Consider the following 26,035-nt stretch of genomic DNA (forward strand, 5'->3'; position numbering starts at 1 on the left):
TTGATGTTGATGACCTCTAACTAAAGCCAAACCTCAGTGGTTTGATGACCTCTAACTAAAGCCAAACCTCAGTGGTTTGAAAAAGAGTGGACGGCTGAAGATAACACCGTGCATGATGCAGTTGCTGACGAATTAACTTCATTCTTTGCAAGCAAGAGCAATTGTTGGAATGACTCAAAATTTGATGGCTACATTCAATTGGGTGAGGGTTGGGAGGAGGCAAGAGATTGGTCAAGATCACCTCTAGTCCTCAAGACCTATAGCAGAAGCAAGAGGTCGTAATAAAATTTCTCAGTCACATTTTATTGGTATATAAGGTAAAATCTCGTTTAATCATTCATCAATCTTATCTTTTTCTTCAACCGATCGTATCTGATCTATAGTTGGTAGCAATATAAGAAAATATTTTGTCACTTCTGACTCTAAATTCTATTCAACATTTGTCACAAGAGGTTGGTCAACATTGCTCTAGTCCTCAAGACCTATAGCAAAAGTAAGCATGGAAGCAGAAAAAGAGGTCTTCAAAGTACTTTTGTGTAACAAAGCTTCTAGGTCGCATTTCATTGGTTTCTAAGGTCAAGTTTCGCTTAATCATTCATCGATCTTATCTTCTTTCTTCAATCGATCATATTTGATTCGTAGCTGGTAGCAACATGAGAAAATGTTTTTTCACTTCTGACTTTCTAAATTCAATTCAACAGTTGTCATAAGAGGTTGGTCTACATTGCCTGGTGTCCTCAAGACCTAAATTGATGTTTACTACGCCACAAGCAGCCTCTCTACTAAACCCCTCCATTGTATTTCCTTATTATTGTTATCATATTGGTGCAAATGAAGTATTCCTGGAGCGTTACTTTGAGTACTTGATACATAGAGAGTTAGAGGTAGGAAAACCGAATCGACCCTTTGATGAGCCTAAACATTAAAACATTGGCCCTATATACGTGACAATTTCACTTAGGATTAGGCCATGACTCCTACCAAGGCGGTTCATAAACACAATATAAAAAGTAAGGAACGGGAATCAGATCAACTGGCCCCCTAGTTGATATGCTTCCTTATTTTCAGGTATTTGATAACAATTTAAAGAAACATTATTCCGAGTTTTTACGAGTTGGTAAATACAAGAGAACATTTAGATAATTACTTCCAAAATCATTCGACAGCTAGTAACTTCCCATAGAAATAGACAACTACTTCCAAAATCATTTTGTCACTACTAATATCATTTTGTGACATTTTTCTTCAATTTAATTCAAATCTTATAATGGCCACTTAGTACTATGGTTTAGTAGTGTTCCTCTTCACTTGTAAGTAAGAGGTCATAGGTTCTATTCTCGTCAAAGATGAATTTGAATTACATTATTACTAGTCAATTGTGAAGCTTAGCATACTCTTTCTCTCTCTTATTGTAGACAATATCGTTGTTACAAAAAATAAAAAATAAAAATTCAAACCCTATAATGTAATACATTGTTGTAAATGGGCCGAGATCCATTTGCAACCCATAGCTCGAAGTACATCCAGCATCTACGATCTTCGTCGTTACGTTTTCATCGTCTTTAGCTCCTTACAAGTTCCGACAATGGCTTCCAGAATCCAGCTCCATCGTCTCCATCGTCAACCTCAAAGATCACAGAATGGAGCTTGCTCTTTCCATCCTCTTCCTCTCGCAACTTCTCCTCTTTTCTTCGTCCTGCCACTGCTAGAGGCGGCCTTCACAGTTCTTACTCTCCAGGTCCCCATCTCATCTGTAGTATATATACATATGCATATATGTTTGTATGCATTTTATGTGTATGTGTGTGTATTTGCATATATGATCAGATAGATTACCATGCCTATTACTTTCTTAATTTTTTACAGTCTAGGTGGATTAGCGCTAGTAGAAAAAGGAAACTAAATCCTTAAGCATTAAGAATTTAGCTAATTGTAAGTTAAATGTTGATAGGTTTCGAATTTGGTCCTCGCGCTGGTTCCGGCAGGCAATTGTTTGAAGATAACGAGTCTCAGACGCGGTATTTATCATTGAATTTGAAGTTTAGTAGCTTAACATGAATCTTCTTTCTTGAGAAAACTGCCGGTCAAGAATTTAGTGCTTTGCAGCGCTATGGTACCTACCTGGAGCCTTGTTCCTTATCATCCCACCATGAATCTTCTTCCAAACTAGTAGGTATTCAAGATAAAACGACGTGCATATGGTTCGATCGAGAGACATAAGGCGAGGTTATGGCCAATGGTTTTCATCAAAAACCAGGGATTGGCTGCAACGAGACTTTTAGTCCTGTTGTAAAGCACAGTCCCATTCGGCTTGTGCTTGGTTTGGCAGTGTCAAAGAAGGGGCATGTAAGGCTGTTGGACATCCAGAACGCTTTCTTGCATGGTTGATTTCTTGCTTCAATTGGGATTTCATGAAGGACTTGGGTCCTCTCAACTACTTCCTAGGTGTTGAATTAACTTGCTCTGGTGATCAAATGCATTAAATTTACCATGCCAAGCCAATCTCGACTCCAGTTTCTTCTGGACAAAAACTGAGTGCTTTTGGGGATTGAATTATACTAAAGTGTTGTAAGTGCCCTACATTATTTGACCATTACGAGACCTGATCTTTCTTATGTTGTGAACCAAGTGTGTCAGTCCTTGCATTCGCCCAACAACACTCATTGGATGGCAGTTAAGAGGATCCTACGTTATTTGAAGGCTACCTATGATCAGGGTCTTGTTTATAGACCTAGAGGTGTACAATTGACTGCTTTCTCTGATTCAGATTATGTAGAGAACCTAGACACACGCCGTTCAACTGGAGGCGTCTGTGTATACTTGGGTAAAAACTTAATATCATGGAGTTCGAAGAAACAGAAAACAGTTTCCAGGTCTAGCACTGAAGCTGAATATAGGCAGCTTGCATACACTGCCGCTGAGTTGCCTTGGTTATGTTCGTAGTTTAGGGACATACATTAGAATCTTCTAAGATAACAGATTTGGTGTGATAATTTGTCTTCCATTGCCTTAGCATCCAATCCAGTTTTCCACTAAAGAACCAAGCACTTAGAAGTTTATTATCATTTTGTCAGGGAGAAGGTGATTAGAGGTGAGCTACTGGTGAATTTTATTTGTTCACAAGATCAAATTGCTGATTTGTTCACGAATGGTTATCTTCATCTCGATTTAAAATGCTGGTGTCCAAGCTTCCAGTTGTGCTACGATCTGTCAGCTTGCCCGGGGATTATTTGAATATTTCTTAGCTGAGTTAATTAGTATGATTTGCTTTTGAAAAATTAAAAAAAAAAATAGTATGATTTGCTGTTTTAAAGTTTAAACTTCAAAACTACCGTTTAAAAAGGGTTTAAAAAAATTAGTATGATTTGCTGTTCTAAGTTTTACAACAACCTTTCCAATGATCTCGGGAAAAATACTCTCAATGCTTGTTTTTTGCATCACCAAAGCAAGTTTTAATCAAACCAAAGTTGTTGAGCAAAAAGTGTTGTTTCCTTAGCAACGTTTCTGTTTCTGCACTACAAGTTTGCATTAGTTACAAAATCAGACAGAAACAAATCAATTTCTGCCAGAGTACAGATATTTGAATTCAACCCCTGGTTTACATGTTAACGCTAATGGCGTCTTCAGAAAATGAACCTTAAGATCTGGACCGACACAGCAGCCCCCATGGCGTCGCGAGTTTCCAAGGTACCCACTTGGTGCATTAGGCAAGATGATCAGATTGTTAATCAATCTTCTTAATGCCCAAGTAATCTGCAAAAGTGTTTATACATCAACATTCTTATCCACTCGCCTTTCAGTAAATATAGCCATCTTAATATATAGATCGAGAGATTGATTACATTGACTAGGATGTCGAAACAAAAAATAATTTTGATGACAATTAAGCTGATGTGATTAATCGATGGTTACTTACATGCATTTTTTGTGACATGGTGACTAGTTACAACCATGGATTTAAATATCGAAAAGTCTTAAAATTTTCGCGATATGACATCCTAGTCATATGACATCCAAAAATTCTTAAAATTTTCTGAAAAGTCTCAATTTTGAAACTAAAGGGATTCGAACCCCCTCCCATTTGACTCTTAACGCCTTAACCACCATATCACTTATGGTTGTTGTGATAATATGCTACTATATTTATATATATTGTTTTGTTTTGAATTCTTTTTACAAGAAACAAATTTGCACATATTCCAAATTTTTTGTGGTATTATATTTTAAATTGTGTCAATTAATTACTTAGTTAATGGCATGTGGTTTTTAATTTTTCTATTTTTTATTTGGTCACTTACATGGTACGGCTGGAAAAAATTCCCGAAAATCCCAAACCAAACCGAAAAATCCCCAAACCCAAACCGAAAAATCCCAAACCAAAACCATCCTGAAGTTCGGGAATCTCATCCCGAAAAATACCGAAATTTTCGATATGGGATTGGTTTCCAAATCCCATTTGTTTGGTAATCCCGAAAAATACCGAAGTATTCGGTTTCCTATTGACTTTTGGGTTTTGGTTCTTGAAAACCATTGTCATGGTTGCTGACTACTCTTCACAATACACTTACTCTACAAATAGAGATGATGAAGATAGTGAAAATTTTGAACCTCATAGGAACTCTATGTGGTACTAAGTCACTCATGTATCTTACCATGCAATGTATAAAGTGTAAAATATTGTACTAATTCATTATATATAAATAATTATGGTGTGTTTAAACTTCTTTCATTAATTACTACATATTTTCTACATTCACAATGTTTGCCAGTTCGCTATATAATCAACTTAAATCAGTTAAATCCATCATGCAATGCATTTCCTTCCAATTTTTTGTGATAAACTAATAGATAATTGACTAAATAAACATCCTGCAAAGTTTCAATAAAAATTTCCAAGTTTTTCTTACAATTTCCGTGGTTTCCATGTAATTTTTATCGATATCGATATTATCCCGATATTTCCATCGATATTTCCGTGTTTTCAGACTACCGATATTTCCGATATTACCAATATTTTCTTCCTTGGTTACAACGCCTTTTGTGAATTTGTTCTGTGTCGTTGAAGCTAGCACTTCCAGGTCCACTTAGAGCTGCCTCGTCACGAGTTTCGCGTGTTCGTTTCAGTAGTTTTTGATTGAGTTCTTTCAAATCTTGCTCGTACACCAAACGAGCCCCACACTTCTTCACCTTATACAAGTCTGCTTTTGGGTATATCCAAGACTTATTACGTAAAAAGTCAATTTCGAATAAAAACTGTTCCTGATGACAATCTTCACGAGGCAAACAAAATGGACGAGGAATATAAAATAGCCAAAGGTTTTCTGACACAAGAGACGGTAATGGTACGATCTTCCAATTCCAATACTTTTCTGGGCCAAGTTTTTCAGGGTTAACAAGTTCCACTGAACAGTTAATACTTAAACGATACCAACGAGGAAGCTGCGCATTTAGTATAGGGTTTTGGAATTGAAAAACAATACAGAAGGCAATCCCAAGCCAGTTGGTACATGATAGAGGAAGCTCCACATTTATTGAATATCCCACACTCTGATTATTGAACCACTTTGGAATTTCACTTCCAGGGATTACAATTTTCGATCCCTGCAGCAGAAGAAAGATCAATTATTTAGAGAGAGAGAGAGAGAGAGAGAGAGAGTACCTGAATGACAGATTTTAGAATCCTATTAATCAAGTCTTCATCTGGAACCAATGCAATGCAATTCCAACAACTGACACTAGCATCATACAAATTGAATGCACCTGAAAACCTTCGTAAGAAAGTGCAATCGTCCAACTTTACTCTTAATCCTCTGTTTGATGGAAAAGGTGGCAATTTTTTAAGGCTTTTACACCCCTCCAGATCAAGATGCGAAAGCTTAGAAAGGTGTCTAATGCTTTCAGTTAGACTGACGAAATTATTTCTGCTGAGACGCAATGCTTCCAATAAGGACAAGCAGCCAATATCATCAGGGATATCCCCTTCCTGGAGATTACAATTGTCTAGGTCTAAACCTGTCAAAGAGCATAAACGATTTAGAGAAGACAACACCAAACCCCAACAAGGAGGAGGATCAGGGCGACTCTTTTCAAGTCCAAATAAGCGGCGAAGGCCCCACCCATCCCTTGCTTTACCATCTGATCCACAAGCGGCTATGTCAGAATTTGTCTTAAATACTAGACCTTTGAGATTTTTCATGCTCACAAGCGGCTGTGTCATAGTGGATCCCCAGTGAAGCACCTTTAAGTGATCCATGTCTCCAGTGAGTTTGTCAATCTTTGAGCATCCACTCACATAGAGCCCTTCAAGAGACTTCAAATTACAAATTGCCCTTGGAAGGTTCAAGAGATTTTTGCAATTCGATGCATACAATTCCCTGAGGCCAACCAGATGTCCAATTGATGAAGGTATTTTCTGGATCGCAGTCCCACTTAAGGAAATCCAGGACACATTCTTCATCTGCTCCCCAAATTCTGGAATCTTTTTCACATTTGAGCAGCCATCAAGACGAAAACATATAAGAGAATCCATTTCAACCTCACTTGGGAGGCTATTAATGCTTTCACAGTTACGAAGGTGCAAAACCTCAAGTCTTTTGAGGACTGCAATAGACGGGTGAATCTCAACTAAATTCTTACACTTCTCAAGAATCAACTCCTTAAGATTTGGAATACCATTGAAATCTGGAGTACTCTTCAATTTATTGGAGTAGCTAAGATCGATATATTTCAAGTTGGGCAAGTCCTGTACAACACCACTGATAAAGTTCAGATCATATACTTAGCTTCCACAACCTTAAAGTTTATTCAAAATAATAAATAAATAAACATATGATTATTTTGTAAATTAAATAGCATTTATTCTCAATGAATATGGAAGAAATTTGGGACCTTTGGGATTGTACAATAAAAAAATATCACGAGTTCCTTGTTTTTAAAACTCAAGAAAAATTAAATAACAAGTCTATTTTTTTTTTTAAATAACAAGTATATTTTAAAATATCATTGGACAAAATCAAAAAATGAGTATTAACTAGTAACCAATATTATCCTTTGTTCATAACTACTCTTACCACTTTTCCCTCCCAAACACGAACAAGATTGCTATTACGCATCTTAAGTTGAGCAAGCAAGTGCGGGCGAAAGCTGGTTGGAAGAAAATTAGAAGGATACCAACTCCAATTTATAATTCTCAAGGAACATGGAAGAGATTTGGGGCCTGAAGAAAAGATCAAATTATCGAATTCCAAAAACCTCACTCCATCCATCTTAGAGAAGGCTTCGCAATTCCACTGGGGCACCTCTTTTACGTTGGACAAGCGTAAGGATATGACTTCAATTGCTGCCGTTCCCTAACAATTAAGAAAAATGACAAATTAATTTCGCATTCAAGTCTAATATAGTGTCAAAAGAAATCAATATCTTCTTCCAAACTTGGTATTTAACTTCTTACCGTATTCTTTGTAAATATCTGATCGATGTCATCGTAAAGCCACAACTTACTGCGTTGACCAGGCTCTTTAGACTCTTGACGAACAATTTTACATGCCATATCTTGTATCAAGTCATGCATCCATATACATTTGATGCAATCTTGATAGAGGAGAGATCTCTCAATTAGTACATCTATCATAGTACTACTAGAAATTCCAAAAGAAATATCTAGTATTTCAATTACTTCCTTTGTGTACTTCCCTTTGTGGAGAATCGCAACCTCAAGAAAAATGCTCTTCTCCATCTCTTCTAGTCCATCATAACTTATTTTAAGTTTATCAATAATTTCTGGATTAGGAATTTTTGACAGATTATCCCGTGTACTATTCCAAGCATCTAGCCCTCTCTTAAACAATGCCGACCCAAAAGTTTTAAGAGCTAATGGAAGGCCTCCAGCATATTTAATGAAACACTCAGACAGTTCCAAAAACCCGTCCTCGGGCATATTTTTCTTAAAGGCATGCAGGCTAAACAGTGCAAGAGCTTCATCATCATTTAACACCTCAACATTATGACATAATGTTATGCCATGCTCGACTAGCAGACGTTCATTTCTAGTTGTAAAGATAATTCTGCTTCCCATGCCAAACCAATCTTCCTTTCCAGCTAGTACTTGTAGCTGGTTTATGTGATCCACATCATCAAGTACAAGAAGAACCTTTTTGTTCCATAAGCATCTCTTGGTGTAATTGATTCCCCATTGTTGCGTAAGAATCTTTTCTTTCAACATCGGTGAAAGAAGTGTTTCTTGAAGACGAATTAGAGTAGGGTCTGCTCTAGAAGCCTCTCTAACGTTTTCAAGAAAGCAGGGAACTTCAAAATGATGGAAGATTCTATCATAAACTAGCTTGGCAAGGGTTGTCTTACCAATGCCACCCATCCCCGTTAACCCTATAAAGCGAACATCATTGACATCATGAGCTAACAACGAACTTAGTTGCTCAAGCCCAAAATTAACCCCAACTATTTTCTGTGAGGAATCTAACAACCGGAATGTAGCGTGCACTTTCCTCCACACACTCACGACGAGTTGTTGTATAATCTCACTTTCACTCCTACATGGTATGAAATAACCAATAAAAAAAACATAAATGAAGCATCCAATTTTGACTCTGCTAAGACATAGGAAATTAAAGTTGTTCATGCATACTTACTTAGATTCCTTCGAGTGCCAACCACAAATTTTGGACACTTTTTTTAGATCAGCTTTCCATTGGACCACCTTCTCTTTATCTTCGGTACTACTCGAATTTTGTTCATGCTTCGCGAAGGCTTCGGCAAAACATCCCCGTTGATTTCCGACGTCAGATGGATCTGTCTGATAAAAGACGGGCAGAACTGAGTTCCTGGATTCCATGCATCGAAGAATGGTTGTAAGTTCGTCCAAGCACCATTTGGAAGAAGCATAGTTTGGTGAGAGAACAACAATTGCAATATGCGATTCTTCGATCGCCCTTCGGAGCTCAGGATGAATACTTGTTCCTCCTTCAAGCTCTCGATCGTCCATGAAAGTCGTAATTCCTTGGCACTTGGACAATTCATGGTGTAAATGGGATACAAAGCCCTTGCGGGTGTCTACACCCCTAAAACTCAAAAACACGTCATACTTCCATCGAGGAGCTGATTCATTCGAAAGAAAAGATGCAGAGGCTATTTGGGTGCTCAACGCCATAGGAAAAGACAGTTGCTGTAAATTGGGTGCTGCAAACATGAAACAGTAACTGGATGAACAAGTAAAAAGAATAGAAGATCCATGTTCTAAAAGTAAAAAAAAAAATTGAAACTTTATATCTTCTTTTGGTAATCTACAATATCCAATTTTTATTCGGAACTACAAGGACTCACTGCGATCAGATATTTGACTCAGTGCCAACACAAATTTGACAATTCGATTTGATCTTACAGTCCCCTATTACTCAGTTTAAACTCGTTGAATCATATTCAGTTACTGAAAAATGGGTTCTGCAAACAAAAACAAAAATAGTAGTCAATGAACAAGTAAAAGAAAAATGAGCAGTGACAAGAAAATAGAAACTTTAAATCTTGTTTTGGTAATTGAAATTGTACATTAAGCAAATGAGATTAAGGGCTCAGAGAAACCAGAAAAACAAAATACAGGATCAACACAAACTTACACAGGCAGAGAAAAGTGACAATGGCAAAGAAAGAAGCAGAAAAATCACATTGAAAATTCACACAGAACAGTTGTAACAAATGGGAAAGAGATGGACAGCCGAGTACTACTTCTACCGGCAGTGGTGGTGGGGACCACACGGTTTAGTGTTGGTGATAGACTGATAGTGGCAGACGGTGAATTATTTCTTCAAGTTAGCATGACTGTTTACCTAAGTAGGAGTAAAAGAGTCAAAATTTTAGTTTTAATTTCTCTGTAAGACTTTTGACTTCTCTGTAACAATTCATTGGTTTCATATTAGTTTTAAGTTTAAATTCAGGGAGTTTTAACGAAAAGTCCACGGTACTGTTAACTTTAATGAAAAACCACATTTTTACATTAAAAAGTCAAACCTGATACTATTCACTTTACTCTTTATTTTGTCATTATCATTAAGACTCAAAATTTTTAAATTTTTTTCATTAATTTTCCTCTAAACTTATTGGTTAATTTAGTTAAACAACCGTAAGCCTTTCTCATTTCTAAAAAATAGAGGAAGACAGCCCGAGTACTTTATTGGTAGTAGGGGTGTTGGTGACAACACGGTTTAGTGTGGGTCATAGTGTTAGATTGTGAAATTTTTTTTTTTTGACAAAGAAAAGTTAATATGATCGTTTACCTGAAGTAGGAGCAAAAGAACAAAAAATTTATGGTGGTCTATAGTAAGGTATACTATTATAACCATTATATTTTGATATTTGTATTTTTAAATAAAAATTTAATTTTTTATATGAAACAAAAACGTTAAAATAATGGTGTAATTAATTTATTACGTGTTTTCATGTCATAAAGTTAAAATACAATGTGAAGTGAGGATAAATTTGAGCCACGCAACTCTAAAGTTTCGTGTGAATAACACACCCCAGAATATATATTCATGTTAGAAGATCAACGGATAAAAAGGGGTATTTTGATATGGGTCCAAAGTAACTAAAAATTGAACCTATTTCAAAAATAAAAAATCACTAAAAATTGGATCTATTTCTAAAGTAAGCTTATAAAATTGAACCTATTTCAAAATTTTCCTTTTTTTTTTAAATTATGTTCCGTTAATTCGTTTGTTACCAATGTAAAAAAGTAAAGAAATAATGCAGCCAATAGTACAAGGCAGTGGATGGTTTTCTTTTGGTTCCCATCAGCACAGAGAAAATGAAAGGCCGCCTATGCCCTTCGGTTCCTAGAAAACACAGAAAGATGGACACTTGGACAGCCGCAGTTTTATCTGTTGGTAGGAGTGGTGGTGGTGACAACGGAATTGGATTCTCTGCCCTCCCATTTCGGTGCCCTCCTCGTGTCCTTCTGTTTTGTGTGGTCACGGTTAATCCATGCTAACATTTTATATTGTTTTTTATAAAAATAATAAGACAAAAAAAAAATAGTAATATAAAATATTGACGTGGCTTAACCGTGACCACACAAACAGGAGAGCACGAGGAGGGCACCGAATTGGGAGGGCAGAGAATCCAAGTCCGGTGACAACACGGTTCAGTGTGGTTATAGTGTCAGATGATAATTTTTTGTTGACAAAGAAAAGTCAGTATGATTGTTTGGATGACTTAAACTAAGAGTAAAAGAACAAAAAATTTAGGGTGGCTTGTAGGGTGTTATATCTATTATATTTTGATGAACACGGATCCTCTCCGGATGCATTAGGTAAGGATTTTAAGGATTCTCACATCTCATTTGTTTATCATATATCGTGTAGTCATTTTTTATCAGATATTATTTGTGTTTAATTTAAAATAATAAAAGTAAAATGATTTCTGACCGCATAATTCATGATGTACGGCTGAGAAGTTATGGTCCAAAAATAGAAAGAGAAGTTATGGTTATTAGTCATTCACTCTTTTTTATTTATGTGAAACGGGAGTGCCAAGACAACGGTGTTATTAATCTATTACGTGTTTTCATATCACAATGTTAAAATACGATGTGAGGTGGAGATAAATTTAAGTCCCACCTAAGGTTTTGGTGCAAGTTAAATCCCTCTGAAAAAAAGCAACAAGGAACTCTCTATATAAGAGCTGTCCACTTTCCAATACTCCGTTCAAGAGAAACACCAAAGTTGAAGGACAATTATTTTCCACCATAAAAGTGGCAGGCCGACTATTGCATATTTCCATTCCTTGTTGGGACATGTTATCTTTCTTCTAAGAAAAGATTTCATGTCTCTGTTTTTTTTCAAGAGGAAGATAATTATGTCACCCACTATAAAACTTTTCTCATCATTTTTGGAACCAGTATGCCGTGCGTCGAGAAATTCTATAATTTAGGAGTAGGTTCAAATTCAATCTTTTCAGTTTTTTGTCAAAATTGAAAATCAAATCGAAATTATTGTTTGGTTTGATTTTTTCTTGATTTAACTTCGGTTCGATTTTTTTCAGTTCTATTCGATTTTGTTTTATAGAAAACCTGATTATTATTTTTTAAATCTGAAAAATATCATCAGGAATAGAAAATCAAACTGTGTGGAGGCTTAGCAGCAAACCCAAATAATGTACTGCATGAAACATGTTTGTCCAAAGACAATGACTACAACAATATCAATTAAACTCTACCAAAACAATTGAGGCTAAAACGATCAATTACCCATTTCTGCCCATAATAGGCAGAAAGATAATTGGATCATATGGTTCTGCAAAAGAACTCTTACTGTCAATCAGATGCCCGCTAATAAATAATACAGCGACGGTATGTACGATGAAAAGTATGAGCCACAATATGATCTTTGATATATTTGTATAGAGTGAATTATGTTAATGATAATCACTTTTACAAGAAACACAACCACATCCTCAGTATCTATATAAAAGCACAACAATTTGTTTATACAAGTGTATATATACACAACAACGCACTGTCCTCCCGTAAAAGACAAAATTACAAAAACGACATCGTTTTAAGTGTTACTTCAGTTCGGTTTTTGAACCATAAAAACCGAAACCAAACTAACCAATTTCAGTTTAGTTTGGTTTTGTATCGATTCGGTTTTTTGAACCATCCCTATTCTAATCTAGTGTAGCCCTGACTCAAGGGCTCACCAAATTTGTTCCCAGTCAGATGCACAATTGATAAGGGTTTTCGATTTTTGTATGAAATCTGAAGCCTAAGTAGTATTTGAAACAATTGTAATCCAAAGGCAGCATACGCCTTTCGGTTCCTAAAAAACAGACAAAGGAACACTGAGTGTTATATAGATGTGTAAGTGACAAATGGTAAGAAAAGGAGCAGAAAAAATCACACTGAAAATTCTCACAGCAAAGTTGTAGGAGAGAGAAAATTGAGAGACAGAGAGAGGTAGGAATGGAAATAAACGGGAGAGAGATGGATAACCGGAGTACTTCTATTGGTAGTAGTGGTGGTGGTCACCGCACGGTTTAGTGTGGGTTATAGTGTTAGATGGTGAATTATTTGTTTGACAAAGAAAAGTTAGTATGACTGTTTACCTAAATCCTAAAGTGGGAGAAGAACAAAAAAAATTAGGATGGTTTGTAGTATGGGATACTCAGATTTTTTTGTTTTTTGAACAAACGATATTTTCTATACTAAAGGGAGAGGGGGTGAGTTTAACTTCACAATCGGCCAGCAATAATTTGATTCAAATTCGTTTTTGACGAGAATCGAACTTAAGATCACCTTTCACTTATAAGTGAAAAGGAATATCACTGGATCGTAGTACTAAGTTGATACTCAGGTGTTATAACTGTTATATTTTGCTATTTGTATTTTTTTTTAGCAAACGATATTATTTACACTAAGGGAAGAGGTGGGTTTTGCCTCACAATGGGCTAGCAAGCAATAATGTGATTTAAATTCGTCTTTGACGAGAATCGAACCTAAGACCTCTCACTTACAAGTGAAGATAAATATCAATAAGCCGTAATACTAAGTGAATGATATTTGTATTTTTAAACAAAGATGTAATGGTTAAAACATTCGGAGTATCTCATATTCTTGAGTACCATATAAATTCCTTATAAAAAACAGTTGGTAATGGTCCTAAAAAAAAAAAAAACAGGAAAGAGAAGCTATGGATAAGATATGGTTAAACACTTAGTAACATTCATTCTTTTCTTTTTTTTCCTCTAATGTGAAACAGAAACGTTAAGACAACGGTATAAATAATTTATTACGTGTTGTTATGTCACAAAGTTAATATAGGATGCAAAATTGAGCCACAACGCTCTAATATTTCGGTGCAATCAATGTAAATCTCCTTGAAAGAAGCAACATGGAAATCCCGATGCAAAAGCTGTCCACTTTCCAATATTCAGTCAAGAGGAAAAGCTAAAAGGAACACGTTAACAAATGTAGGACAAAAGTGAAAGGATAATTATTTTCCACAAAAAAAAAAGTGGAAGACCAACTTTCCAGGAAGCTTCCTGGTTTCCTTTAACATTTCTCCTCACCAGAGTGACTGGGTGCAAGATTTTCGAGAAAGTTCCCAACTTTCTTCTAAGGAGGGTGTATTCAATTGAGAATGTGAGAGATTTTAATGGATTTATAAATTCATAGATTTTTATGGAGTTTAATTGATTTGTAGAGATTCCATATAAAATTTTGATTCAATTCCCTCGAAATCTCATAGGAAGAGGTGAGATTTGTAGATGTTTAAAATACACTACGAAATCTCTCCAATTCCCTCTAATTCCTCAACTTTCTCAAATTCTTTAAAATAAATTTCTAATTGAATACACCTGGAATGTTATAAACTTCTTTAAAATCTTAATTGAATACACCTGAATTTCTAAGGATTTTAATAAACTATTTTAAAATACTAATTGAATACACCTAGAATTTCAGAGAATCACTTAAAATCCTGATTGAATACCCCTAAATTCATTAAAAGAATTAAAATCCCTTAGAATCCCAATTGAATACACCCCCCTAAAATGGATTTCATGTCTCTTTGTTTTGTTAAGAGGAAAATATTTATGTCACCCACTATAAAACTTCTGTCATTCTTTTTTGGACCATTCTGCAGTACCTGAGAAGGTCGAGAAAGTCTCTAATTTAGTGTAGCCTTGACTCAAGGACTCACCAAATTTTTTCCCGGGTCAGATGGAATTGATAAGGGTTTTCGATTTTGGTATGAAATCTGTAGTTGGGCTACTCTTTATACAACCAATTAGTTTTATGGTGAAACCTCAATTTCTTCATAGTTCCAGAACAAGTTGTCTCACGTGTGAAGTCAAACGGTAAAACGACCACACATGCTTGATGTCACCCAGTTGTGTTATCCACGTGTTAGACTTGAAAAATTGACACACATGAGGGGCATGTTGAGAATGAGTCATACATTGATGGGAGAAAGGACCTTGCATGAGTTTATAAGTAGTTAGACTACTCTTCATATAGCCAATTGGTTTTATAGTAGAACCTCAATTGATTCAGAGACAATTGCAATCCAAACTATTTGATGACATATTGAAACATCTAGAGCAGGATTCATGTACCCTTCCTTGTACATAACCTAAATAGGATTGACTTGTTTTCAACATGATTCACTAACACAATGCATAATGATTTATGAGTTTGTTTGCCTTCCAATATTTATTAGGAAATTTAGAAAAATAACCAAACAACATTTAAATTACATGATCAAACCAAGAGAGTTAACAAATGGGCTTATTTTTAGTTACACCCTTGATTTTAATCTCACTTTGCTCCATGTAACTCAAAATCGCCACTTTACTCCCTTAGACTCATAATTCGCACTACTTAGCCTCTTGCAACTCGATTTTGATCATTTTTACCCCCTGAAACTTGACATAAGAAGTTGGTCAACATTGCCTCTAGTCCTCATGACCTAAATTGTTGTTTACTACGCCACAAGGCTCTCTACTAAACCCCTCCATTGTATTTCCTTATTATTTTTATGATGTTGTGAACACTATGTATTCCTTGAGCCTTACTTTACCTTATGAGTACTTTCGGACCTAGTTGGACCAACTGAAAGGTAGGAAAACGAAATAAACACGATATGCAATATTGGATCCATATATCTTAATTCAATATTTACTTATCATAAATGAGAAAATAAGGGAATGAAATAACTTTTTGAGTACATCGATATAGTTTTACATTAAGGGGAATGAGAGTTCGGTTAAGCCACACAATGGTTGTTAGATCTCACATCGCCCAGGGGAGTGGATCCTCTATGCCTTATATGTACATGCCAACCTCATTTAGCACGAGGCATTTTGGGAGCTCACTGGCTTCGGATTTCGTAGGAACTCCGAAGTTAAGCGAGTTCTCACAAGAGAATCCCAGGATGGATGACCCACTATGAAGTTCTTGTGTGAATTCCCAGAAACAAAACCGTGAGGGCGTGGTCGGGGCCCAAAACGGACAATATCGTGCTACGGCGGAGTCAAACCCGGGATGTGGTGGAGCCCAGGCCACGATGTGACAATGGGCAAACCTAATTTGATATTGAATTCGCCATCTATGAGATTTGAACCTAAGACCTCTCACTTCTAAGTGAAGATGAATACCACAAGACCGTAGTATTGAATGACAAGGAATGAAAGAACTTAGAAATATGAAAAGTAAGAAAAGAGAACCGGATCAAATGGCACCTTACTAAATATGCTTTCCGATTTTTAGGTATTTGATAACGAATTTTAAAGAATAATTAATGTTTTTTCAAATGCCTTACTAATTAGTAAATACAGGAGAAAATTTACATAATTACATTCAAAATGTCGTAAATCCCCTCACAAATAGACAACTACTTCCAAAATCAATTTTGTCACTACTAATATAGTTAGTGACATTTCTCTTCAATTTAATTCAAACCCTATGATGTAAAGTATTGTTGTCTATGAAAAAAGAGTTAATTAGATTTAAATGCTCAAAATTTGAATTTTTTTATTAAACATTTATGCCTTTTAAAATTTTGATCAAGGCACTTTGGTACATTAGGCCACATTAGTTTTTTTTTTAAATTAAAAATAATAATTGTAATTCTTAAATTAAAATTTTACATATTGATTTCTAAATTTGTTCTTTTAATTAGTTGAGAGAATTTTTTTTATCCGGCCATTTTTTTATTCATGTATTTTAGGAGTTGTGGACTCTTTTTTAGGAGATAATTTTGGTTTTTTTGCTCAACATATTTATCCAATTATCTCTTTTAATTTTTTTTTCCGTTAAAAACATTTTTTTTATCCAAAAATTGAAAAAATAATTGAAATGATGGATGCTTAGATTTTTTTGTTTCTTTATTGTTTAGTATACTTTTTGTTAGATAATTATTTTGTATACATTTGAATTTGTACATATTGTTGATTAGTGATAATGGTACGCTTATTGTTGGTTATCATATATTGGTTTTGTATTGATTGGTACATTTATTTTTAATTTTTGGGTGTACATAGATTGGTATGTTTTGTTTTAGCTTTCAGTACGTTTAGTTTTAGCTTCCGGCTACGTTTAGTTTTGTTCTCGTTGATTGATAGGTTTTTTTCACGATTTTGTTACGATTGTTTTTGTATACATTATGCATTGTCCCATTTAGTATCATATGGGTACGATTAATATTATATATATCGTTGATTGGTACATTTTACTTTTGGTCTTCAACATTGTTTACTAGTACGTTTATTTCTGGTTTTAGTAGGTTTGTTTTCATTCATATATATTTTTTTATTGGTACATTTATATTATTCTCGATGTTATTTTCTTATATGAATTACTACAAAAATTTATATATGGATTACTACAAATATATTAAATGGTATTTTATTTCTTCATTGAGAGGAAAAAAAAATATCAAACGGCAGGGTATTTTATTCCTTAATAAATTGTATATAATAATTTTTTTTGGTATATTTATCTTTAGAGGGAATCAAAGGAGCTAGATTGTAGGAAAAAAATTGTTTCAATATCTCTGCATTTTTTTGTCCTGACGTGAAGACTTTAGGCCGTGGTAAGATCTGTAATTTTGGTACAAATAAGGGATAGGTATGATAGATGAGACTCCCACATTTGTAGGAAAAATGTTTAATTAAATCTCTAAAACCAACACATGTGTGGTCTATAGAGTTGAAAACTTGAACGCTTATATCAAAACGTCCCAAGTTTTGATTAGTTTTTTTTTTCGGGTGGTTTGAACGGTTCATCCGGTTAGGTTTGTTGGGTTATGTAGGCCCAAACAACAGTTGTTTACCAAATGGGCCGAGATCCATTTGCAACCCATACATCGAAGTCCCCGTTTCTTTGTTCCCATTGGAATTTGCAGCCCATTTTCGGGCGATCCAGCATCTCCGATCTTCGTCGTTACGTTTTCATCTTCTTTAACTCCTTCCAAGTTCCAACAATGGCTTCCTGAATCCAGCTCCATCGTCTCCATAGTCAACCTCAAAGATCACAGAATGGAGCTTGCTCTTTCCATCCTCTTCCTCTCTCCCAACTTCTCCTCTTTTCTTCGTCCTGCTACTGCCAGAGGCGGCCTTCATACTTCCTACCCTCCAGGTCCCCATCTCCTCGTCTGTGCTATATATATATATATATATAGATATTTGTATGCATTTTATATTATGTGTTCATTTGCATCTGTGTTCATTTAGTTTCTTGGTTGTTTTTGGAAGTTGAAAATCTATCTGTGATCATAATTAACTACCGTTTGGTTCCTGAGAAATCAAAGGATTTTTTTTTTAATTTTTTTTTTTGATTCTAACAGGTGGTTCTCTATCTTAGCTAATGGATTCCTTGATTCAGATGTGGAGAAATTAGTCATTACCAATTCTTTTGTGGTTCACAGGTTTCCCTTGTTGCAAATTATCCATGGGATGGCACATAGGATAAAAGGTAATCAATTTACATCCATAAAAGTTCTGCGCTGAACCATGCTTATTGATAATTGTCTTCATTCATTTCCAATAGACTTCTTCCGGCTGTACGTTGGCCTCAGTGTGAGTGTACGTTTTGATCATTATTCAATTTTACCTATGATGCTCAATGTGTTCAGGTTTTTAAATGTTTCTTTTATAGTGTGAAACAAGCATGATGATGTCAGTATTAGGTCTTAAAGTGTTACCGTAATGTTATGAACATTGCCGATTACTTCTAATATGATTATGGATTTTCGAATGGTGCCTAACAATATGTGTAAGGTCAAAGTAACACTATCCCAGAATTTATATGCTAATGCTTATAAATTTTTATTTTGCACATACTCGTCTTTTGATCGAAATTAAATTACAGGAAAGATTATCTTGCATGTCTGGATGACGAGACATTCTGGTTCTTAGCAAGTGTATACAGTCGCTCTCACTACAATGTGTCATTGAGCAAGGAATTTGAGGGAGGCATTACAAATGGAGCTTTCTGGTATGATGGCTTGAAACATTACAACTTATTATAGGTATAATTTAGCTGTTTGACGTGTTGTCTCATGATCAAAACAACATGTTGTTTTGATCATGAGAAGAGTAATCATAAGTGCATAGCATTTTAAGTATTCTCGAAATAACTTCCTCTGTGTGAAACATTTGACATTTAGAGCAAAAATTCTCCTATGACACCATTTCAGATATTTCAAACGTTTAATTGTAGATGGGTGTGATATCGTTTAACTACACTCAACTTATACCCTTTAGCTAGGAGTATATGGAAGGATCCTTTCATCAGATGGTGGGAGGCCGTTACCTGGCTTTATTGCAATCGAAGGAATAAATTCCAAGGTATGTTGACGAACTTTCATTTTATTCTTCAAATTGAGGGATAGGTCGTTTTTCCTATTAGGATTGTATAATATGGCTTCAGTTTGAGATGTGAGATTGGACTGAAGTCTTAGAATCAAATTGAATAGTTGGTCAAAACCCTGTTGAGTAGCCTAGAGAATTGTTGGGATATTTTCCAGCCGTATGATTAGTGAGTAAATGATAGAAATAAATGACAAAACGGTCTGTTTGATAAGTACATTTCCAAACAAAAGAAAACTGGGTAACATTGGAGTGACACTTATTCTTGCTACACCTTTCCGTTTATTTCATAATTTGTTATACCTTTTTGGTCAGTTAGCTGTTTTACATTATTTGATAAGCTGAAGAGGACTACATGTAAACCAATGGCTCATCTTTTTGACTGGCAGGTTCAAGCTAGCAGAGCAATTGTGGATTACCATAGCTTGCTTGCCCCCGCCGGAAGATATAAGGGTATTTACAGATTACATCCCTTGTTCATCCCGAGCTGGATGCTTTAAAAATGAAAAAGAGGAAATGTTATGCAATTTAAGAAGTAAAACTACTGGTATCATATTATAGACCACATTTCCATAGTTACACTTTTTCATGTATGTCATATGGTAATCGTTAGTTGCTTGGTGAAACAAAATCTACCATGGCGTTGAACATATTTCTCCTTCCAATAAACTTGGCCTAGATATAGAGTGTTAGTGGATTTTTTGCGCCCCATCATTATTGAGGGCATGAAATGAGAAGATGTGGTGTGAAGGTCCTCTTTTTCTGTTCTTATTCCTGGTGTAATTGCCGCTACTGGATTTTTTGGTAATTGAACTTGATTTATGATAAAGAAGGGAAGGGATAAAAAGGAATTGCAGCCCTAATAACTGTATTTGCTTTTCGACAACACATGAGTATACAATCTGTATCTTGAGGCCTTGACAATAAATTTGTTGAAGGCTTTTGGAAACAAATACGTTATGGATTTATGCGTATAGTTATAATTTTGATGCCTGAGTTTTCTGTTGGATTTACTTGGTTACGTGCAGTCACAGCTACTGTGCCTGGGTATAAATCAAAGACGACATGTATCTGGTTGGAAGAAGAAGGCACGACAAATGGGGATTTTGTTCTTGATCCTGAAGTCAATCCCAGAGAAATTCAACTTCAAAGTGCCTGTGATTGCGGCTGGGGAAGTATGAGCATCATTTGGGGAACCCCTTTCGAAGTGTACGTGCTTTTGATTGTTATTGTAGGTTCCTTTTGTTTTTATACAGGAGGAGAACATTCAGCCGATTAAAACAAAGGCAGTTAGTAGGACCGAAAAGACCAGTTGTGGCGTAAGGATCGACTTTCCCATTTATACAGATTTTTTTCTCTCTCTGAGAGTCAAAATTAAGCCTTCTTCCTTAGGAAGAAAGTTTTGGGGATGATAACGAACAATGCAACAGCAAAAAAGGAAAAAAAAGTGTATATTGCAAAACAAAATGCGGCAATTTTACAGATTTAAACGGCAGCTCTGAAATACCTTTCGTTATGCACAGCACATAAACAACATCAAGGTCCAGTTGAAGACTATTGTTTGGACGTATTTTCCATTTTCTATTGTAGTGCATGTATGTATATTTTGAAATTTTGTGGACTTTGCATCTTTCCTTTCAATTTGTATTTTATTGTCCAGTTGAAGCTCTTTGCTTGAGCAAATTTCCGGCCCATTAGCACTGCCAGTGCTTCCGCCGCATTGGGGGAAGATAGGTGAGAGTGCAGGGAAACACCACCCAGGAAAGTGCCATTGTGGTCACTGGTCACCCGCTATAACTCTGGCTGGATCTTCAAAGGCAACTCGAGTCCATTGAGAAATCAAAGATACATCTTAACCTCTGGCAATGCTTATACCTCTCAACTTTTGCCACATTTCTGTACACTTCATTCCAACAGGTCAGAAACCTTAAACCCTTTTACGCAATTGATTAGATATTTGCCATTTTCAATTGAAACCAGGTTTCAATTCTTCGAACTTATCATCGTGTTTGGCACCCTAGTGTTACAATTTTCTGGGATTGGGATGCCAAACCCCACCCAAGTCAGGCCCCGTTTGGGATTGAGGTGATTTTAAAAAAAGCCACTGTGAAAAAACGCTGAGGGTCATTTTTGTGTTTGGTAAACTGAAAAAAAGGGCTTATTTTGGAAGCTGCTGTGAGAATAAGCTGAAAATCAAAGGAAAAGCTGAAGCTGCTATTTGCTGCTTTGAAAAAAAGCCAGTTTTTTCAAAGCACACGGAGTTACAGTGCTCCTTTAATGAAAAGACACACTATCATCCTGATTTTTTTTCCAAAAGCACTTTCACAAAAAAGTTTACCAAACACTCTACTGGTTTTATTTCACAGCCGCTTATTCTTACAGCACAGCCGCTTATTCTCACAGCAGCTTTTTTTCAAAGCACAGCAATACCAAACCAGCCCTCAGTCTCCCTGTATGAAGCCACCGTCAAGCGTTCAATACCGTGGCTTCGTCTTTCGGGCTTGTTCAGCATATGCTTGTGTATGTAGACCGGATGCATTGAATTATGCTCCACAAGTTGTTAGGGAAAGGAAAGAGAGCTACAGGGTTGTGATTAAGGCTGGTGAGTCCAACGGGTTTGTGGGAGGAGATTTTATACTAATGAAAAGCTTGTGAATGATTTTAGGCAGATTCATGATGGGGAACATGTGAAAAGGTTGAATCACATTGAGACTGCTAGAGGGAGTTCGACGGTGAAATTGGTGGGTAAGTATTCTATGAAGATGGACAAGTGAAAGAATGCTTCAAGGGATGTCTTGACACCCAAGGTTTGGCGTGGTTTAGCAGACAAGGTGAAGCGGCAGGGGTTTTGGGTACGGAATGCGTTGGATACAACACAGGGGACGGATGTTGCATTCAGACATCACAGGAGAGTTGAGTGTGTGATGCTTATGTCGGATAATTAAGGTGTTGTAGATGTTGTGATGGAGGCGAAGTTGAGATGTATGTCTGAAGATGGTGGTTGTGGAGGATTCTAGCTTTTCTTGGAATGAAATATTGAGTAGAAAGGCTAAGAAGGAGGCTGTTTTCTGGTTGTGGGGAAATGGAAAGACCATCACGTATTGAAGATATTGGACTGGACATACAAGCCAGAGGAGGAACAAAGTTTGCATAACTGGAATGGTGAGGTTGATGCTGAGAGTGGGGATGAGGAAATGAAGGTTTTTGTTGGTGTGTGTGTGTGTGTGTGCACGTGTGAATGAATTTGTGAAGGATGATACTGGCAGATGGTTGGTGGGAGCTTGACTCGGATGCTGAGGCCATTTCACCACAATCATGTCGATGACACATGAATCTTTCCGAATCCTGGTTGACGATCATGTATAGGCTGCAAATTTTTATCCTCTTCCCTCTCGCACTTCACCCATGCATAGGCTGCAAATTCATTTGATCGTCAAAACATAATTTTCACTTTTTCTTTCACCACATCGATAAATCATTACACGCAGACACTTGCGCACTTCTGTAGGGTGTTTACAACAGAATATGTCATCATGAACGTTAAAATCTCATGAACTTTGAAAGGTGCAACGTCCTATGTTTATACAGGAATTCTTAAATTAAGTAACCTACACACACGTACTCTAGCATGTTTCGAAAAGCACAGGATGAGTTATGGTACGTTACCTGGTGAAGGGTCTCTAATATTCTTGAAAAAGTTGCAGTATTTGGGTTCAAACTTTTGAAGAGTAAAGTGGTTTGACAGAGACAGGATGTTCGTCAAATTTTCCCAGCGTTTCTTCGAAGTGTGGTATCCGAACTCAAAGATTTTCCCTGCCTCCGGTTTCAAGGACGACGTTTAGAAGCTTCAAAGCTCTAAGCTGAGCATCTCGAGAAATACCTAAGCTACTCTTGAGTATATGCTGGGTCATCCTTTGGTACACAGACTCATCCTTTACCAATGCCCACCTGCACAAGGCAAAACATTAATATGATTACCTAAAGGGGCTTTACTTAGGGTTTAGGGTGATAAAATTCAAGCAGAATATCTCACTATAAAATTCAATAGATGTGGAAGAATATGTTTTTGTTTTTTTTTTTTGGAAGAATATGTTTTTGTTTTATAAACGTTAGAATATGGAAGAAAATGTTGGTTAGTAAATACAGGAGAAAATTTCAAGGAAAGATTATTTTTTCAATTCCTTGCTGAATAGTAAATACAGGAGAAAATTTACATAATTACATTCGGCATCTGGTAAATCCACTCTGAAATAGACAACTACTTCCAAAATCAATTTTTTCACTAATACTATAGTTACTGACATTTCTCTTCAATTTAGTTCAAACCCTATTTAATTTAGTTTGGTTCGGGCGGTTTGAATGGTTCATCCGGTTAGGTTTGTAGGCTTATTTAGGCCCAAATGAAATAACCTGCTCGAAGTCCCGTTTCTGTGTTCCCATTGGAATTTGCAGTCCATTTTCCGTCGATCCAGCATCTCCGATCTTCGTCGTTACGTTTTCGTTATCTTTAACTCCTTCCGAGTTCCAACAATGGCTTCCTGAATCCGGCTCCATCGTCTCCATAGTCAACCTCATCTTACTAATCTATGTGGATAATAAATCGCTCACAGGAAACAGTACTTATCAAATGGCTCAGTTGATACAGAGATTGGGCACCTTATTTTCCATGAAGGACTTGGGTCGTCTCAACTACTGCCTAGGTGTTGAAGTAACCTGCTCGGGTGATCAAATGCATCTCACAGAGTCCAGGTATGCCCTGGACTTGCTGGAATGTACTAAATTTATCGGTGCCAAGCCAATCTCGACTCCAGTTTCTTCTGGACAGAAACTGAGTGCTTTTGGGGGTGAATCATATAGTAACCCTGAATTATACCGAAGTGTTGTAGGCGCCCTACATTATATGACCATTACGAGACCTGATCCTTCTTATGTTGTGAACCAAGTGTGTCAGTTCATGCATTCATCCAACAACACTCATTGGAGGGCAGTTAAATAGGATCCTACGTTATTTGAAGGCTACCTATGATCAGGGTCTTGTTTATAGACCTCGAGGTGTACAATTGACTGGAGGCTTCTGTATATACTTGGGTAAAAATTTAATATTGTGGAGTTCGAAGAAACAGAAAACAGTTTCCAGGTCTTGCACTGAAGCTGAATATAGGCAGCTTGCATACACTGCCGCTGAGTTGCCTTGGTTATGTTCGTGTTTTAGGGACGTACATTAGAATCTTCTAAGATAACAGATTTGGTGTGATCATTTGTCTTCCATTGCCTCAGCATCCAATCCAGTTTTCCACTCAAGAACCAAGCACTTAGAAGTTGATTATCATTATGTCAGGGAGAAGGTGATTAGAGGTGAGCTACTAGTGAATTTTATCAGTTCACAAGATCAAATTGCTGATTTGTTCACGAAGGGTTATCTTCATCTTGATTTAAACTGCTGGTGTCACAAGATCAAGTCAGACTTCTAGTTTCCAATCATACTCTCGGGTTTGTTATCTGTGTGATTCATCCTTATTTCAACAGAAGTCTGTTAGTTCTAAGTTTTACAAGAACCTTTCCAATGATCTCCGGAAAAATACTCTCAATGCTTATTTCTGTTCTAATCAAACCAAAGTTGTTGAGCAAAAAGTGTTGTTTCCTTAGCAACGTTTCTGTTTCTGGACTACTAGTTTGCATTAGTTGCAAAATCAGACAGAAACAAATCAATTTCTGCCAGAGTACAGAAATTTGAATTCAACCCCTGGTGTACATGTTAACGCTAATGGCGTCGCGAGTTTCCAAGGTACCCACTTGCTGCATTGGGCAAGATGATCAGATTGTTAATCAATCTTCTTAATGCCCAAGTAATCTGCAAAAGTGTTTATACATCAACATTCTTATCCACTTTGCCTTTCAGTAAATATAGCCATCTTAATATATAGCGCGAAAGATTGATTACATTGACTAAGATGTCGAAACAAAAAATAATTTTGATGACAATTAAGCTAATGTGATAAATCGATGGTTACTTACTTGCATTTTTGTGACATGGCGACTAGTTACAACGCCTTTTGCGAATTTTTTCTGTATTGTTGAAGCTAGCACTTCTAGGTCCACTTGGAGCTGCCTTGTCATGATATTCGCTATGTTTGTTTCAGTAGTTTTTGGTTGAGTTCTTTCAAATCTTGCTCGTACACCAAACGAGCCCCACACTTCTTCACCATATTCAAGTCTGCCTTTAGTTGTCCCTTGATATCAAAAAAATAAGTTTCGAATAAACACTGTTCTTGAAGACAATTTTCACGACGTTGATTTCTATAACGACGCAGATATAATAGCCAAATGTGTTCTGACACAACAGACCCTATGCGGTTGATCAAAACTCTATGGCTAAAATGTGCATCTAAATACCAATTTCGAATCTATCATAATGACGAAGGGCAGCTGGATTTGCCAAGTTTTGCTTAAGGTCTTGAAAAACAACATAGAAGGCAATCCCAAGCCAGTTGGTACATGATAGTGGAGGAAGCTCCACATTTATTGAATGTCCCACACTCTGATTATTGAACCACTTTGGAATTTCACTTCCAGGGATTACAATTTTCAATCCCTGTAGCAGAAGAAAGATCAATTATTTAGAGAGAGAGAGAGAGAGAGAGAGAGAGAGAGAGAGAGAGAG

At 36.3% G+C, this 26,035-nt stretch overlaps 3 protein-coding genes, 1 long non-coding RNA gene and 3 pseudogenes across 11 annotated transcripts in view; 3 read left to right on the forward strand and 4 right to left on the reverse strand.

Moving 5' to 3' along the window:
• The first annotated feature begins 1,438 nt into the window (after positions 1-1,438).
• Positions 1,439-3,313, forward strand: LOC126587682 (uncharacterized). Its single transcript, XR_007611163.1, has 2 exons — positions 1,439-1,738; positions 1,952-3,313. It is a non-coding gene; the product is annotated as an uncharacterized LOC126587682 (long non-coding RNA).
• Positions 3,314-3,467: 154 nt separating this feature from the next.
• LOC126587671 (TMV resistance protein N-like) lies at positions 3,468-9,861 on the reverse strand. Of its 6 annotated transcripts, none has more exons than XM_050252752.1 (9): positions 9,627-9,861; positions 9,337-9,453; positions 8,646-9,192; positions 7,451-8,546; positions 7,071-7,349; positions 5,660-6,742; positions 5,027-5,601; positions 3,913-3,950; positions 3,468-3,694 (listed from the first exon to the last, which is right to left on the reverse strand). In XM_050252752.1, the coding sequence occupies exons 3-8, from the start codon at positions 9,161-9,163 to the stop codon at positions 3,944-3,946; spliced, it is 3,558 nt and encodes a 1,185-aa protein (XP_050108709.1). In that variant the 5' UTR covers positions 9,164-9,192; positions 9,337-9,453; positions 9,627-9,861; the 3' UTR covers positions 3,468-3,694; positions 3,913-3,943. The 6 variants fall into 6 exon arrangements, with proteins under 6 accessions (XP_050108709.1, XP_050108712.1, XP_050108713.1 ...); XM_050252755.1 differs by having other exon boundaries at positions 3,913-3,942; positions 5,026-5,601; XM_050252753.1 differs by having other exon boundaries at positions 3,605-3,753; positions 3,917-3,950; positions 9,675-9,861.
• LOC126587673 (TMV resistance protein N-like) overlaps positions 3,468-26,035 on the reverse strand; it is a 36,971-nt gene continuing 14,403 nt past the window's right edge. Inside the window, exon 6 of one of the 3 annotated variants that reach the window (XR_007611152.1) lies at positions 3,468-3,636. The gene's annotated coding sequence lies outside the window, so the exon portion shown is untranslated. Of the gene's footprint in view, positions 3,637-25,135; positions 25,226-26,035 lie in introns of those variants that run through there. The other 2 variants (XM_050252761.1, XM_050252760.1) reach the window with 2 other exon arrangements.
• Positions 6,246-26,035, reverse strand: part of LOC126587674 (TMV resistance protein N-like) — a 35,441-nt gene continuing 15,651 nt past the window's right edge. Inside the window, exon 5 of the mRNA XM_050252763.1 lies at positions 6,246-6,337. The gene's annotated coding sequence lies outside the window, so the exon portion shown is untranslated. The remainder of the gene's footprint in view (positions 6,338-26,035) is intronic.
• LOC126587680 (carboxypeptidase SOL1-like) lies at positions 17,893-21,057 on the forward strand (annotated as a pseudogene).
• Positions 21,419-22,973, forward strand: LOC126587330 (uncharacterized; annotated as a pseudogene).
• Positions 25,743-26,035, reverse strand: part of LOC126587678 (disease resistance protein RPV1-like) — a 36,407-nt pseudogene continuing 36,114 nt past the window's right edge.

Source organism: Malus sylvestris, chromosome 10 (genome assembly GCF_916048215.2).
Source record: "Malus sylvestris chromosome 10, drMalSylv7.2, whole genome shotgun sequence".
Classification (NCBI taxonomy): Eukaryota; Viridiplantae; Streptophyta; class Magnoliopsida; order Rosales; family Rosaceae; genus Malus; species Malus sylvestris.

Bases quoted from the DNA above. Each gene is read 5' to 3' on its own strand.
- LOC126587671 (XM_050252752.1), bottom strand. From the start codon at position 9,163: ATGGCGTTGAGCACCCAAATAGCCTCTGCATCTTTTCTTTCGAATGAA. The intron at 8,547-8,645 runs GTAAGTATGCAT...CATACCATGTAG, and splicing joins TGGCACTCGAAGGAATCTAA to GAGTGAAAGTGAGATTATAC. The intron at 6,743-7,070 runs GTAAGAGTAGTT...GGTGTTGTACAG, and splicing joins GTGTTTGGGAGGGAAAAGTG to GACTTGCCCAACTTGAAATA.